Genomic DNA, 15,302 nt, shown 5'->3' with positions numbered 1-15,302 from the left:
CTTCTCCTCCTCCTTCTTCTTCTTCTTCTCCTCCTCCTTCTTCTCCTCCTTCTCCTCCTCCTTCTTCTCCTCCTCCTCCTCCTCCTCCTCCTCCTCCTCCTCCTCCTCCTCCTCCTCCTCCTCCTCCCTTCTTCTCCCTCCTTCTCCCTTCTTCTCCCTCCTTCCTTCTTCTTCTCCTTCCTCCTCCTCCTCCTCCTCCTCCTTCTTTCTTCTCTTTTCTTTTCTTCTTCTTCTTCTTCTTCTTCTTCTTCTTCTTCTTCTTCTTTTTAGAGAGAGAGAATGCGTGCACGTGTGCATACAAGCTGTGGGGGAGGAAGGAGAGAATCTCAAGCAGGCTCCACACCCAACATGGAGCCCAACGCGGGCCCCTTCATGCTCTCTCTCTCTAATAATAATAATAATAATCATAATAGCCAGAGCAGCTGATAGGAGTATAGCACCTAATAAATTTTGGACATAAGACCCATTTAAAATTTTCTCCCTGCTAAAAGTAGGAAGCCACATTGTTTCCATCACATTACAAAATTGTGAGCCACTCCTAAGGCATATCTGCTGTCAGCGTAAATGTTGACAGTTATCCCCTTGGCGAACATGCCGCCACATGAGGGTGTACAGCTCAGCTTGTTGGGGTGAAGTAGCCAAAGGTATAGGTCTCACTCAGTTACTTCAGAGGGAGTTGCAAGTGCATATCCAACACAACATTTGCCATTTCTCCCTCTCAAATAAAAACCATCAGGGAACCATGAGAAGTCAGCATCATCCAAAGGATGTAAGTCATCATGGGAGGGAGTCAGGAGGTGATCTGTCAGTTAGGCATGAACAGGGAGGTGACTGCAGCGAGAAGGAGCTCTGGGAGGGCTGGTTAGAAAGAGGACTTGGTAGGAGAGACGACTGGCTGGAGGGTGGTGGGTGTTCAGGAGGGCTTCTACTGCATGGGGTCGGAGATGGCTACAGGGATCCCAGAACTATCTCCTTGCTGCCCTTAGCCAAAAGGGTGGTGGCAAGAATGGCTCTGAGGCAAGGTGCCTGGTGCCACACGGCCTGTTGTTGGCTGTAATGCCCTATAGGGTCGATGGTGATCCCTGTGTTTGGGGTGAGTAACCCCAGGAAGTTCCCTTCCTTTTCATATATAAAAGGGAAGTTGATCATTGGGATGGCCAAGGGCAGGGGGATTTATTAAGCTTTCTTTTTTTTTTTAATTTGATTTATTTATTTGAGAGAGAGAGGGTGAGTAAGCACGAGAGAGAGAGAGAGAGAGAGAGCGCGCGCACCAGCGGGAGGAGGGTAGAGAAAGAGAGAGAAGCAGACCCCTTGCTGAGCAGGGAGCCCGGTGCGGGGCTCCATCCCAGGACCCTGAGATCATGACCTGAGCGGAAGGCCGACGCTTAACCAACTGAGCCACCCAGGTGTCCCTCATCTGGTCCTTTTAATTAGAAGATCCACCCAATAATGAGCTGGAAGATCTGCCCAGTAATGAACACAGAGTTCAAGGCTATCCAAGTAGATTCAGTGTTTAAAGGAAGACCAGAATTTTCTTTAAAAACAATTTGGAGAGGCACCTGGGTGGCTCAGTTGGTTAAGCATCCAACATGATCTCAGGGTCATGAGATCAAGCCCTGCATCGGGTTCATGCTAAGGTGGAGCCTGCTTAAGATTCTCTCTCTCTAAAAAAATAAAAACAAAAACAAAAAAATCCCCACAGTAACTTGGAGCCAACTATAATAAGCATGCATGGGTTTGTTGGGTTTCTGGGTACAAGCCTGATTCATAGTGTGTTCAGCAGGTTGTGGGAAAGCCCTAGGAATTGTCTGGTAAAGTCATTTAGTGCCTGCAGGAGCTTGGCAGGGGATAGTACCCCATCTGTGGTTCTAGAGATCCCTCCATGTAGCCGGCGCACAAGGGTGCACAAGCACCTGGCTCCGGGGTCCCAAACACACCAGGCTCGGCCACTCGTCACAGAGAAAATCCACAGGCAGAGAGGTGAGTGGTGGGGACACAAGAAAGGAGTTTATTTCAGCGAGGCTGACACTGGGAGGACCACGGACTAGCGTCTCAAAGACCGTCTCCCAAGTACTGAAGATCCTTCCAGGTTTATGTAAGGAGGATGTTGGGCAAAGGTGGGTGGGTATGTGCAGGGGCAGCGAAGGTCCAGTCTCATTGTCCTGGGCTCGGTCCTGAGAGGTCTTGCTGGCTCGGGGCAGTCCTTGTTGCTTGGGGTTGGGGGGGTGGTTTTGGTTCCCCTCACGGGAGGCTTTGCCAGTTGGCTCTTTTTTTATGTGAAGAGATAAGCTGAAAAGAACTTAGTCATGTAGGAAGTACTGACTGAGGTCAGAATGGAGGCCCTTGACGTCCTCTCTCACCAGGATTATCTGAGCGGCAGAGTTCATCCAGTGCTTGGACTGGCCCTGGACAGCAAGCATATGTAATAGCGGATGTGAATCTGAGAAACCCAGTTGATAAGTTTGAATCACCATCTTAAATTACTCAGCATATCTATGAGGATCTATGAGGATCCTCAGCAAATCTGAGAGCCCCAAATCTCACTTTGGGAAGGTCTTTGACTATAGCTCCTAATTCACCCTTAGTCCAGGGCACATGACAAATTAGGGGTTTGGTATTTGGATCCTCGGAGGGTCTGACTTTAATGGGGCAGGTTTTAATGGGTTTGGGAGAGGAAGGGAAGGATGTCCAGAGAGAGGATTGAATGAGGAAGTGCAGGGTATAAAGGGGGTGGGGTCCGTGCGGGAGGGAAAGGGGAAGGTGGCTGCGTGCTTTGTGTGCTTTGCGTAAGATGGCTGTTGGGCACATCCTGCGACCAAGAAGACAGGAGGGGAGCAAGAGGCCTCAGAAGATTTGTGTCTTCCTTTGATTGTTGCTCCGTTAATTTGAAATCAGTATTTTATAAAGAGGCTACTTGAGAGTCCTGAATCTGTTTAGAAGCCTCCAGGTACCTATTAAATTGGGCATCCCACGGAGTCTGTTTTAGAGTCAGAGCTTTCTAATTAGGTTCTGAGAAAAGTTTTTTTTGGGGGGGGTCAAGACTTTCCCATAATGGGCATTGAAATTTTAATTCATCTTTGGTTAAGTTGGTCCATTTAGTCAAAATGCATTCCCACTAACAGTTCGTGAGGGTTCGTTTTTCTCCACATCCTTATCAACACCTGTTATTTCTTTTCTCTTTTTTAAATTTTTATTTGTTTATTTGAGAGAGAGAAAGAGAGCAAGCACGAGCAGGGGGAGGGGCAGAGGGAGAGGGAGAAGCAGGCTTCCCGCTGAGTAGGGAGCCCGATGTGGGGCTCGATCCCAGGACCCTGGGATCACGACCTGAGCCGAAGGCAGCTGCTTCACCGACTGAGCCACCCAGGCGCCCCAGGACCATAGCTTTTAAACATAAAACCGGATGGGGTCCCAGAAGGAGGACCCTCCTGAGAGAGTGTAGAGAGTCAAAATCCCATTACTCAAAATCTGAGGTTCGGAAAATAAGCGAATACTTTAAACAGATCCTGAATAAAGTCGGGTGCTCCACCAAAGGGAGGGTTCGAAATCTGAGAGACTCTCCAAAGGGGTGAGGATGAAGGCTCTACATAGACGCCTTGCTCAGGCCTGAGGGTCGTCATCCCTGGGGTCCCCTCCTTCGGGTCCCACTCTGACCACCAAGTAATGTAAACTTTAAACAGAGCAAAGAGGGGCGCCCGGGTGGCTCAGTCTGCTAAGCGTCTGCCTTCGGCTCAGGTCAGGATCCCGGGGTCCTGGGATCAAGCCCCGCATCGGGCTCCCTGCTCTGCGGGAAGCCTGCTTCTCCCTCTGCCTCTGCTGCTCCCCTTGCTTGTGCTCTCTCTCTCTCTGTCAAATAAATAAATAAAACCTTAAAAAAAAAAAGGAAAAATAAACAGATGGCCTTGAATAATACTATGGACTAATTGGACCTAATAGACATACAGAAAACTCCATCCAGAAACAGCAGTTACACCTTCTTTTCAAGGGGATATGAAACATATTCCATGATAGATCACAAAACAAGGCCACAAAACAAGTCTTAAGAAACTTAAGGGGAGGGGCGCCTGGGTGGCTCAGATGGTTGAGCGTCTGCCTTCGGCTCAGGTCGTGATCCCAGGGTCCTGGGATCGAGCCCCGCATCGGGCTCCCTGCTCCGCGGGAAGCCTGCTTCTCCCTCTCCCACTCCCCCTGCTTGTGTTCCTTCTCTCGCTGTGTCTCTCTCTGTCAAAATAAATAAATAAAATCTTTAAAAAAAAAAAAAGAAACTTAAGGGGACACCTGGGTGGCTCAGTTGGTTAAACATCTGCCTTTGGCTCAGGTCATGATTTCAGGGTCCTGGGATTGAGCCCTGCATCAGGCTCCTTGCTTGGCAGGGAGCCTGCTTCTTCCTCTCCCTCTGCCACTCCCCCTGCTTGTGCTCTCTTGCTTGCTTGCTCTCTCTCAAATAAATAAATAAAATCTTAAAAAAAAAATAAACAAAGCAAAGAACATTTCTAAGTCAAAAAATGAGTTTATTCAGGAATCGCAAAGGAATTGCAATTCTGGACAATTCGCTATGACAAATCGTAGGCAAGTCGGAAGAGACAAAGGGAAGGTCAGCTTTAATTAGGTTTTAGGGGGAAGTGGGGAGGTGTTGAACACATATTCTGTGGAGAAGAACAAGAGTTTGAGGTTGTAGTGGTTTCTCATCAGCTGTAAGTGGTGGTTGATGCCTTGTTGCTGGAACAGGGAGGGATCTTCTTTTTCTTAAAAGCAGTAAATGAAATTCCTATGTGAAAAATGTCCTCCCTTGTAATAATTCTTATCTTCGTCCTTCCTGCTGGTTGTGCAGGCTACAAGTCATGTGTGTGTGTGTGAGAGCTGCCCTCGCATGGCTTCCCAACTCCATTTTAAATGAGGTTCCTTTTATTTATTTTCACAAATTTGTAATCATTGTGTTTCTTTTACTGCCCATCAGCAAACCCTCTTGGGAGCACAACGCCCAGAAAACCTGTCTTATCTGTCAGTGCAAGAAAAATTAAGGACAATGCAGCTGATTGGCATAATTTAATCTTGAAATGGGAAACCCTCAACGACACAGGTTTTGCTACTGCAAATAATATTGCCAACCTGAAAACCAGGTTATGGTAAGTATGTAGAGTTCCTCGTGCTCTGAGCCCCGCACCCTTAGTGATCGGGCACAAGTCTCCCGGGAGTCTTTTAGGGTGGGAATGGTAGTCTTTATCAACATTATATTAAGAAGAAGAGCACGTGGTAAAATGATGTATGCAAGTATAAACTGTATATGTATGTCCATTTTAAATACAAAATTATGCTACCTGTCATTCATTGTTATGGCTGTATATAAAATTCTGAAAATGAGGGCGCCTGGGTGGCTCAGATGGTTAAGTGTCTGCCTTCGGCTCAGGTCATGATCCCAGGGTCCTGGGATCGAGTCCCGCATCGGGCTCCCTGCGCCTTGGGAGCCTGCTTCTCCCTCTGCTTCTTTCTCTCTCTCTCTCTGTCTGTCATGAATAAATAAATAAAATCTTTAAAAAAATAAAATAAAATAAAATTCTGAAAATGAATTGGAAGGACGCGGGCCCAGTCGTGAAGCTCACACCTTTAGGATGGATGAGTGTTGGGTGGGAGATCAGCAGGATTTTGATTTCACAACATTGTGCTTTGTTTCTGTGATGTTGTGATTGATAGTAAGAACTATCTCTTTGGTCTCCCTCCCTGTTCCTGGCCTACAGCTCCGAAAACCCCTCCGACTTCCCAATGGATAAGAGCAATAGGAGCATCCTCTGTTCTAATATTTGGTCTTTTGTCCCCCAGAATGATCCAGGTGAAAGGATGTCCTGTTATTCATAACATGTCCCTTCCAGCCACCCCTGAGTTCATGCTAAGGAGGTGACTTCTGGAAGGCCCCATGGGAACCAAGCAGGGCATTAGAGAGCGTGAACTTTCAGCTCTACCCCCTCACCCCACCTCTCAGGCAGGGGGAGAGGGGCTGGAGGTTGAATGATACACCAGTGGCCAATGATTTAATCAATCATGCCTACACAATGAAGCCTCCATAGAAACCCAAAAAGTTGGAGTTTAGAGAGATTCTGGTTTGGTGAACAATAACACCTCTCCATGCTGGAAGGGTGGCCCCCAAACTCCACAGGGACCCAAGCCCCTGTGGTCAAGACCCTTCCAGACCTTGCTCTATGTACCTCTTCTTTTGGCTGTTCTTTCATAGCCTTTAATATCCTTTTTAATAAACCGGCAATCTAGTAAGTAAACCATTTTCCTGAGTTCTGTGAGCTGCTGCAGCAAATCCTTCAAATCCAAGGGGGTGGCTCGTGGGAACCTCTTATGCATAGCCCGTTGGTCAGAAGCACAGCGAACACCTTGGGCTTGCAGTTAGTGCCTGGAGTTGAGCGGGGCCAGTCTTGTGGGGCCAAGCATTGACCTGTGGGATCGGAGTCTGTCTCCAATAGGTAGTGTCTGCCTACCTCCCATAGGTAGTCTCTCCAACAGGTAGAGTTAACTGTGAGAACGGCCGCAGGCTGTGAGAATTGCTTGGTGTGGAGAAACCCCCTCCCCACCTGTGGTGACCAGGTGACCATCCGGTGGAGGATGGAGAGTAGAGGAGACATAGGAGGGTATTTTTCCTCAGCAATTTCTTTTTTTTAAGATGTTTTACTTATTTATTTATTTGAGAGAGAGAGAGAGAGAGAGAGAGAGAGAGCACAAGCTGGGGAAGGGGCAGAGGCAGAGGGAGAAGCAGACTCCCCCGATGAGCAGGGAGCCGGATGCGTGTTGGGTGGGAGTCCCGATGCGGGACTCGATCCCAGGACCCTGGGATCACGACCTGAGCGGAAGGCAGACGCTTATTGACTGAGCCACCCAGGCGCTCCCCATCCCCCTTAGCAATTTCTTTAAAAAAGACAAAGGAGTCCTCGGAAAACCTGTTAGCGGTTGCCGATTCTGATTGGAAGGTTTGCTTCATTGTTCTTTGCACTTTCCTGCGTGTATAGTTTCTTATTTCTCAGTCATAATTCTGTGTTCCTCTGTCATTGTCTGCAAGCCAGAGTCGAGCGTCTCCACTGCTGTCCCCTGGCTCGGGCCCGTTCCCGGCACACGTCTCCCGCCGCTGGCCCTCTGCTGCCTCTTCCTCCCGAGGCCCGCTCAGCAAGAGACAGTTCTTGGCCTGTCTGCAGAAGGAGCTCCCTGATACTGTCTCTTCTGGTTTTATGTTTAATTTTTCTCTGAAGCGTTGTGACCACGCTAGATTAATCTCATGCCCCACGGGCCACAGGCTTCGGTGTACCAGACCATTCCCGATGGTGAACTCTGGGGAAACGGTCCTGTCTCGTTCATCTTTGTACGCCCAGCACAGAGCCCTAGGCTAAGGACGCCACAGGGCTGCCTTCAGCCGACTCCCCCCAGTGCAGAGCTGGTGGGCTGTCCATCGTGCTGGTGAATAATAAGTAAGCATATGTTACAGGCCCGTGAAATAACACCTGGGCCACATGCCTGACACTGTTGTGTGGAGATGGCACTTTCTAGGGAGCGTACGTGGTTCGCGCTCTTCTCCATTTTGTCCAGGAGCGAAGATGGGACTGAGTTACAGGGCAGCCCGGCTTCCGGGGAGGATGTGCACAAGACGCTTCCGGAATACAGCAAGGAGCTAGAGACGCTGTGTGAGGAGCTGCAGACCACCTTCGATGCTTTGGTGAGATCCGGAGCCCCCGGCCACCTGTGCTCGCAGTCACCGAATCCTGGGGGTGTCCTTGGGACTTTCTCGGCACCTGGCAGGTGTCCACACTGTGGGAGACCCTTTCCCCCAGACACTTGCCTTTCCCTCCTCGGCCTCCTCCATTTGCCCCCTAAATCTCGATGCTCCCGAGGATGCTGTCCTAGACCTTTGTGCTTTCTGCCCCATGTGATGTCTGGGTCCATCTGACCCCCTTTGGAGGGCTCCACGTGGTAAATATTTTGGGCTTTGTGGGCCCTACTGTGTCTCGTCACCACTCAGCTCCACCACGTAGCGAGCCACAGATGGTACAGAAGCGAATGGTGGTGTAGCCGGCGCGCAGGGGTGCACGAGCACCTGGCTCCGGGGTCCCAAACACACCAGGCTCAACCACTCACCGCTGAGAAAATGCACAGGCAGAGAGACGAGTGGTGGGGACACAAGAAAGGAGTTTATTTCAGCGAGGCCGACCAGTGAGGCTGACACCGGGAGGACCACGGACTAGTGTCGCAAAGACCGTCTCCCAAGTGCTGGAAAGACTTGCAGGTTTATGTAAGGAGAATGTGGGACAAAGGTCGGTGGGTACGTGCAGATGGGCGGTAAAAGGTCGATCATGGCCGTCACGGGGGAGTCACACGGGGTCTTGCTGGCTCTGGCCGTGTGGGCTATGTGAGATCTTTCTTCGTTTGTTTCCATGTTCGCGGCCGTGTCTCTGGCAGGTGAGGTCTGCACGCGGAGCTCCTGACCAGCAGGGACTGGGCACAGGCCAAATAAGCGATTGAAATTGGCAAAGTTCTCAGTTATGCAAAACTGCCCACTTGTTTTGTTTTCTTTTTCCCAAATTAACCCATTCTATCGTGGCAAATATTTTTGTTTGGTGAGCCTGGGTGGCTCAGTCGGTTAAGCATCCAACTCTTGGTTTCGGCTCAGGTTGTGATCTCAGGGTTGTGGGATCGAGCCCCGTGTCCAGCTCCACACTCAGTACAGAGTCTGCTTGAGATTCTCTCTCTCCCCCTGCCCCTCCCCCCATGCGCACTCTCCCCCCTCCCTCTCTCAAATAAATAAATTAAATCTTTTTTTTTTTAAAGATTTTATTTATTTATTTGACAGAGACACAGCAAGAGAGGGAACACAAGCAGGGGGAGTGGGAGAGGGAGAAGCAGGCTTCCCGCCGAGCAGGGAGCCCGATGCGGGGCTCGATCCCAGGACCCTGGGATCATGACCTGAGCCGAAGGCAGACGCTTAACGACTGAGCCACCCAGGTGCCCCAATAAATAAATCTTTTAAAAATTTGTTTTTGTTTGAACAAAAAAAGCAGGTGCACGTATTGTTCCTAAAAGAAAAGAAAGTGGGTGGCTGAATTCCAGTATTAAAATAATTTAAACAGCCAAAAAGCTACACGTGGTGCTCAGTCCTCTGCACGCCAGCCCTGACCGCCTCGCTGCGTGTCGTTTTGATGAGCCACCGCCTCCCACCAGAGCCTCTTCATCTCTTGTTCCCTTCCAGGATAAAGCCTGTCACAGAATCTCAAAGCTGTGTTAGAACAAGAAACATTTTCAACACATACTAATGTGGCTTTTATAAAATGTAAAAAAAAAAAAAAAAAATCTGAAAGGATTTTGTTTTTAAATGTCACTTGGCTCTTGTTAGATCACACGTTCTCATTTGTAACTGTGGAGGTAGGCCCATCAGGAAAAAGTTTCAGAGGAGTGGCCGATAGGGAAGAGGGTGTGTGCCTTTCGTTTCAGGCACGCCAGGAGTGATTGGCTTTGTTTGTCCTAGGTTCTCCCCATTCTTAAGTGGCAGGCTGGTACCCTGGACCCCTTCGTCAGCCCCACTGACCTGCACTGAGGAGGGGCAGCGTGGGAAGATGTTAGCAGGGAGAGTCAAGGTGTCGGAAACCCAGCCGGCAGGCTCGATGAACTGGGCAGCAGCAGAGGAAAGGTGGGGTGCCTGCCCTTGGTCCCTCTGACCCGCAGCACAGGCCCAGGGTGAGGCAGGCCAGGGGAAGGTGGCCACTGGGTTGTAGGTGACCACCCGCTCATGGTCAGCCGAGTTCCCAAGATCTTCATATAAGGCCTGGGCTGTGTCCATGACAGCCAACAAAATGATGGGCCCAGCCATCAACACAGACAGAGACAGCGTGGATGCGTGTTTGGATGGGGACAGGCCTTGTCAAAGAGAAGTAATTGGGGGAACTGGAGTTCTAGCCCAGGAAAGGGGGAACCAGCAGACAGAACAGCCACCGTTGTAGCCAGAAGGCTGTCCCAAGAACAGGAAATGGTCCACTGGTTTTTTTGAGGCCTCTGAGGGGACAAGGGAGACCCCGGGATTGGCAGAAGCTTTGGCTCCCACCAGAGAACAAGGTTGCAAGTCCCGTCCAGAGCTGGAAGGGGCTCCCACGGATCTGGTGTGTCCAGTGGTGGGAAATGTGCCCCCAAAGGGCTGGATGGTTACTCGGTGGGTTCATCACAAAGATCACGGAGGAGTTAACTCCTGGGTAGAACTACATCAGTGTACGTACATTTCATCCATTCTTAGGCCTACCTCACAATTTGTATTAATCCTATCCTGTTGATTAATGTTTTTCTGTAATACAATTAAAATCACATCACACACAGACACGCACGCACGCATGCGCGTTAGCTGAATATTGCTTCCCAGCCAAAGTCTCTGAGCCTGGGGCTGAGTCCCTTTTTCCCAAGAAGGGAAGTTTTCTGTCTTTCAAAGGCCGCCACAGTCTCACAGACTTCCCTTGGTTTTTGTAACAGTGACAGTTCTGAGGAGGATGGGCCAGGCATTTTGCAGCTCTCCCTCACTTGGGGTCTGATGACTTTCTCCTGATTTGGCCGGGGTTGTGGGTTCTTCGGGGGAGACCTCAGAGACAAGGTCTCATCACATCCCGGCAAGGGCTCTGGGTGTTGACCTTGACCGCCTGGCTGAGGTGTTGTCAGGTTTCTCTGTAAAAGGAGCTCCCTTCCCGCTGTCCACACAGCCCACACTGAAGGAGTGGGAAGTTCTGTCCCACCTCCTGAGGGTGTAGCATGTACATAAATTATGTCTGTCTCCCCCCACCTGTGAATTACTGGACCATGCATTTCTAGCAGTGTGGACTCATGGCTATTTGTTTTCCACTTTGGGTTGTAATACAGTACTGCTTTGTTTTGTTCAAATTGTTCCTGCTTCGGCCATTACGAGTTCCGTTGGCTCCTATGTCCCTTTGACAGGTTTCCGTCATTGTGAGTTTTTGGTTTGGGTTTTTTGGAACACTTCCTTACTTTCTAGCATTACAAGATGTTCGAGGCCCATCTTGTGTATTTCCTGCCTCGGTTCTAGGATCAGCCATTTCTCCAAGGAGCCCTGGTTCCTCTTATTGGAGGATGGTTTTAGAAACCAAGATCTGGGTGGCAGCCATCAGGCACTGAAATCCTCTGCTCCAGGGAATTTATTCTATTTTGAAGTGGTTTGGAAACAAGTTCTATGTTCAAAACCAAAAGTTGATGTGATAAGGCTTTTAGTATTATTTGTCCTGTTTTCCAGCTTTTGGAGAGAATGGTTTCCCAGACTTGGCTTTAAGTGTCTTTAATGAATTTGACCTTGGCAGGGGGCTTTGAGGCACCCCCTTCCCTAACGTGGACGAACGTTTTGCAGTTTGGTCTGTGGGAGGGGGTTGAGCTGGGAGTGTGCGCCTCCGTTCATGCCCTGCAGGCTTAGGGCTGCCCACCGTGCATAATCTGTGTCTCTGTTGATGACCAAGCTGCGCGTGGCACTGCAGGCCTGTGTCAGGCCTTCAGGATTTTCCTTGCTCTCCTGATCATTTATAAGCTTTTCTTTGAATTAGGTGGCAGGACGCAGAGGACAGAGGATGGCATGCCAAGGGATGTGGGGTCAGGAAGCATGGTGTGGGGTGCTGGCTTTGACCTTCCCTAGCTCAGCAGCCCTGAGAATTGTCCCAGCTGTAATACAGAAATGCTGAGTCCTACCTCTTGTGTGGGGCCAAGTGAAAGATCAAACCTAAAAAGACTGGGGAAAGGAATGTAGTCCCTTAAAAATCAATGTTAGCCAAACTTGGTGCATACCACATCCGGCACAATTAGAGAGTGGCTGAAGGACCAAGTGTAAGGAATTCAGATTTGACAATTTATAGATCTATGGGTATTCACCCCTGTGCACATGGGGTTAAGTATACGTAGGGGTTAGAAATGTGGTCTTAGTGGGTCTGTGCTGCTGAAATCTGGAATCTTAGTTACTCGGCCCCTTTATGTAACAAACCCTTCTGTAGCTCCAACTAGGTACTTCAGAAATACTCAGTCCTTCTGGCTGCCATGTTAGCACTTTGTCAGAGCAGTCTGTGCTGGCTCATCTGTGCAGCGGCGACAGCGTCCGTGTGTCCCCTGCAGTGGCCGGGCTCCCCCGCAGAGCCCACCCTACCCTGAGGCATCCGTTCTCCCCACTTCCTGTGTGAAGTGTGAGGGACTGCCTTTCATGACTACCGTTTCACAGACCAGGAAACCGAGCCTCAAGGTTTCAGTAAACCCAGAGGCAGTTAGTAAAAGTCAGAAATGAACTCATGTAATACCCTTCCTCCTTTCATTCCATAAGAGCAGAGCCTGCCTTGTGATTCCTCCAGGTGTTTGGGGCTAAAAAAAATTAGTGCCCTTGGAAATCTTAGGGAAGTGGGACTCAGCAAGCTTTGTCTTTCCAGCCCTGGAAATCCAGGCGTTATTTCTAAAGTAATCCAAATAAATGAGATCGTAGCCACTGTCTGGCTCCATCTGCCTGGAAATGTGCTGCACGTGGAGTGAACAGTGTTGAGTTATTTGACTTTAGGTCTCAACAGATTTGTACCTCTTAGCTTTGAAAGCTTACAGTTACTGAATCTGAGACTGGAGTCAATTTCTTTCTTTTTTTTTTTTTAAAGATTTTTATTTATTTGACAGAGAGAGAGACAGCGAGAGAGGGAACACAAGCAGGGGTAATAATGGGAGAGGGAGAAGCAGGCCCCCCGCCAAGCAGGGTGCCCGATGCGGGGCTCGATCCCAGGACCCTGGGACCATGACCTGAGCTGAAGGCAGATGCTTAACGACTGAGCCACCCAGGTGCCCCTGGAATCGATTTCAAATAAGGTTCTCCTATTCCCAATTAATACCTTTTCAGGCCAAAATACAGATGAAAATGGAAAAGCTGTCCTCGACCACCAAGGGGGTTTGTGAGCTGGAGAACTACCATTGTGGGGACGGGAGGCATCGGCCCCCCCTGTTTCACACGTGGCCCACAGCCCATTTCTGTAAGTAGTTCTCTCTGCATGGATTCTCAGGAGTAGAAATTATGAGAGTATTTGCGTACTTGAAGAACCTGACAGAGTTTGAAATTCAATTCAAGAGGATCTGTTGGAAGGGAAGGAGACTGGGGTTATCTTAAAATGGGCCTTTCTTCTTGGCTCTAATAATTAGCAAAGAATTAAATGTAATTAGAGACACATGAAGCAAGGTGCCCTTATTAACTCTTTAAAACCAAGTGGTCGGGACACGCAGCTGGCTCAGTCCACAGAGCCTGTGACTTTCGATCTTGGGGTTGTGAGTTCAAGCCCCACGTTGGGTACAGAGATTACTTAATAAAAAAAAAGAACCTTAAAAAAATGGGTAGAATGAATTCCACCTCCTCTGCAGAGGCAGAATTTTTTTCCTTTTTCAGAAAGATAGGTTTTGGGGTACCTGGATGGCTCAGTCAGTTAGGCATCTGACTCTTGATTTCAGCTCAGGTCTCGATCTCAGGGTTGTGAGTTCAAGCCCAGTATTGGGGACAAAAAGATAAATTGAAGTCAGTTTAGCCACCCCCTAGAAGAAGACTACTGGGAACATGGAATCCATTACTTAAGTTCTACAAGATCAGAATTACCTTTTTTTTTTTTTTTTTGATTTCTTTATTTTAGAAAGCAAGCGTGCATGTGAGAGCAGGGGAAGGGGCAGAGGGAGAGAGAGAGGAACAAACTCCCTGCTGCGTCCAGAGCCTGACATGGGGCTCGATCCCACGACCCTGAGATTGTGACCTGAGCTGAAATCAAGAGTTGGATGCTTAACCGACTGAGGCACCCAGGCACCCTTCAGAGTTACCTTTAGCTTTGTTAGTTCAAAAGAAGGGCCTAGCTATTTGATGCCGATTTGAGACCTCACTTTAAATAAAGAAGAAAAGGGTAAAACCATTTGATGTAATGTGTTATTGGAATATTGTCAGTTTGAGGTGAATCTGCTGTTTATAGTCATCACAGGACTGAAGAGTTGAGCAGAAAAGGCTACTTATTAATTTCATGACACTTACCATGCTGACTAATCCTACTGATCTGCATGAGCCAGAGTGATACAGACCCACCTGGTCCTTCTTTATCTCCGTGCTATTGCTGAGTCTAGTTTTTTTTTTTTTTTTTTACACATTTTATTTATTTATTTTACAAGAGACAGAGAGGACAAGCAGGGGAAGCGGCAGGCAGAGGGAGAAGCAGGCTCCCACTGAGCAAAGAGCCCAGTGTGGGGCTCCATCCCAGGACCCTGGGATCATGACCTAAGCCAAAGGCAGATGCTTAACCGACTGAGCGCCCCTGAGTCTAGTTTTCAACGAGGAGCTTTTCAAAGTAGCGCCTCACACCCAGGCAGGAGCAGTTCTGTGAATTTGTGCTATTAAGGGGAGACGTTTGTTTCAGATGAGGTTTCCCGCAAGCTGTCTGACATGTACCAGAAGGAGCTTCTTCTGAAACGCACGGTCATTGAAGAGCTAGCGCACACCACAGACCACGACCTCACCCTGAGCTACTTGTCAATGTGGCTGCACCAACCCTACGTGGAGACCAACAGCAAGCTGCTTCTGGAAAGCATGCTGCTCGAAACAGGGCACCGGGCCCTGTGACCTCCCAGCACAGCCTCAGAGTCTGAGCCTCCAGGCTCCCGACCACTGGCTGCTTCTGTGGCGCCCATGGTGGACAGTCTTTCACGTACGACCCAGTGCTGTGGTGGGGCCACCCTCCGACCTTAGTGTCCACCAGACTGGATCACTTCAGCGGCAACCTGTGGCCTCTCCAGACACCATGCTGCTGGGAGCCATCTGCCACACAGCGTCATCTGCACCTATTGTGAACCTGTCACCCAAGGGGACTTCTACATGAAATAAAGGAGTTCCTCACCAGAATGATCAAGTGATCTCGTTTTTGTAAATCAGCTGTATTTATATGACATTTATGTAGAAAAGCCCTGGTTCGGTATTTTTACTTTATACCTAGTACTTAAATTTTTTTGCACGTTAGTTTTGTAATTACAACTAATGTTTAGGATACCATAGAGCTAACTGAGTAATAGGGAGCGGCTTCATGAAAACTCCATACAAATGTTGCCTGTATTTGCAGACTGAGGATATGACAGGCCACGTGATTCTTCAGGCACAAGTCCTAGAGTCTGACAACATTTGCAGCCAAATCCTGGGGGCTCGATCCTACCATTTGCTTCCCAGAGACAAATGTAAGGAACTTCGTGCTACACGATGTGATACGTGACATGGGATGTAGGCTCCTCTGACTGAAGCTGCAGCGTCC

General features: G+C 49.0%; 1 protein-coding gene across 2 annotated transcripts in view; it reads left to right on the top strand.

Moving 5' to 3' along the window:
* CINP (cyclin dependent kinase 2 interacting protein) overlaps positions 1-14,902 on the top strand; it is a 20,226-nt gene extending 5,324 nt beyond the window's left edge. Inside the window, exons 2-6 of one of the 2 annotated variants that reach the window (XM_073895908.1) lie at positions 2,364-2,456; positions 4,955-5,123; positions 7,576-7,702; positions 12,881-13,010; positions 14,421-14,902. In XM_073895908.1, the coding sequence (XP_073752009.1) occupies positions 2,364-2,456; positions 4,955-5,123; positions 7,576-7,702; positions 12,881-13,010; positions 14,421-14,623 (722 nt within the window). In that variant the 3' untranslated portion in view covers positions 14,624-14,902. The remainder of the gene's footprint in view (positions 1-2,363; positions 2,457-4,954; positions 5,124-7,575; positions 7,703-12,880; positions 13,011-14,420) is intronic. The other variant, XM_025869330.2, reaches the window with a different exon arrangement.
* The last annotated feature ends 400 nt before the right edge of the window (positions 14,903-15,302 follow it).

This window comes from Callorhinus ursinus, unplaced genomic scaffold, assembly GCF_003265705.2.
Source record: "Callorhinus ursinus isolate GAN/ISIS: 27379988/994484 unplaced genomic scaffold, GSC_fseal_2.0 scaffold8, whole genome shotgun sequence".
Taxonomy (NCBI): Eukaryota; Metazoa; Chordata; class Mammalia; order Carnivora; family Otariidae; genus Callorhinus; species Callorhinus ursinus.
The sequence above is the reverse complement of the archived record's forward strand: the minus strand, read 5'-3'. Positions and strand labels throughout refer to the sequence as shown.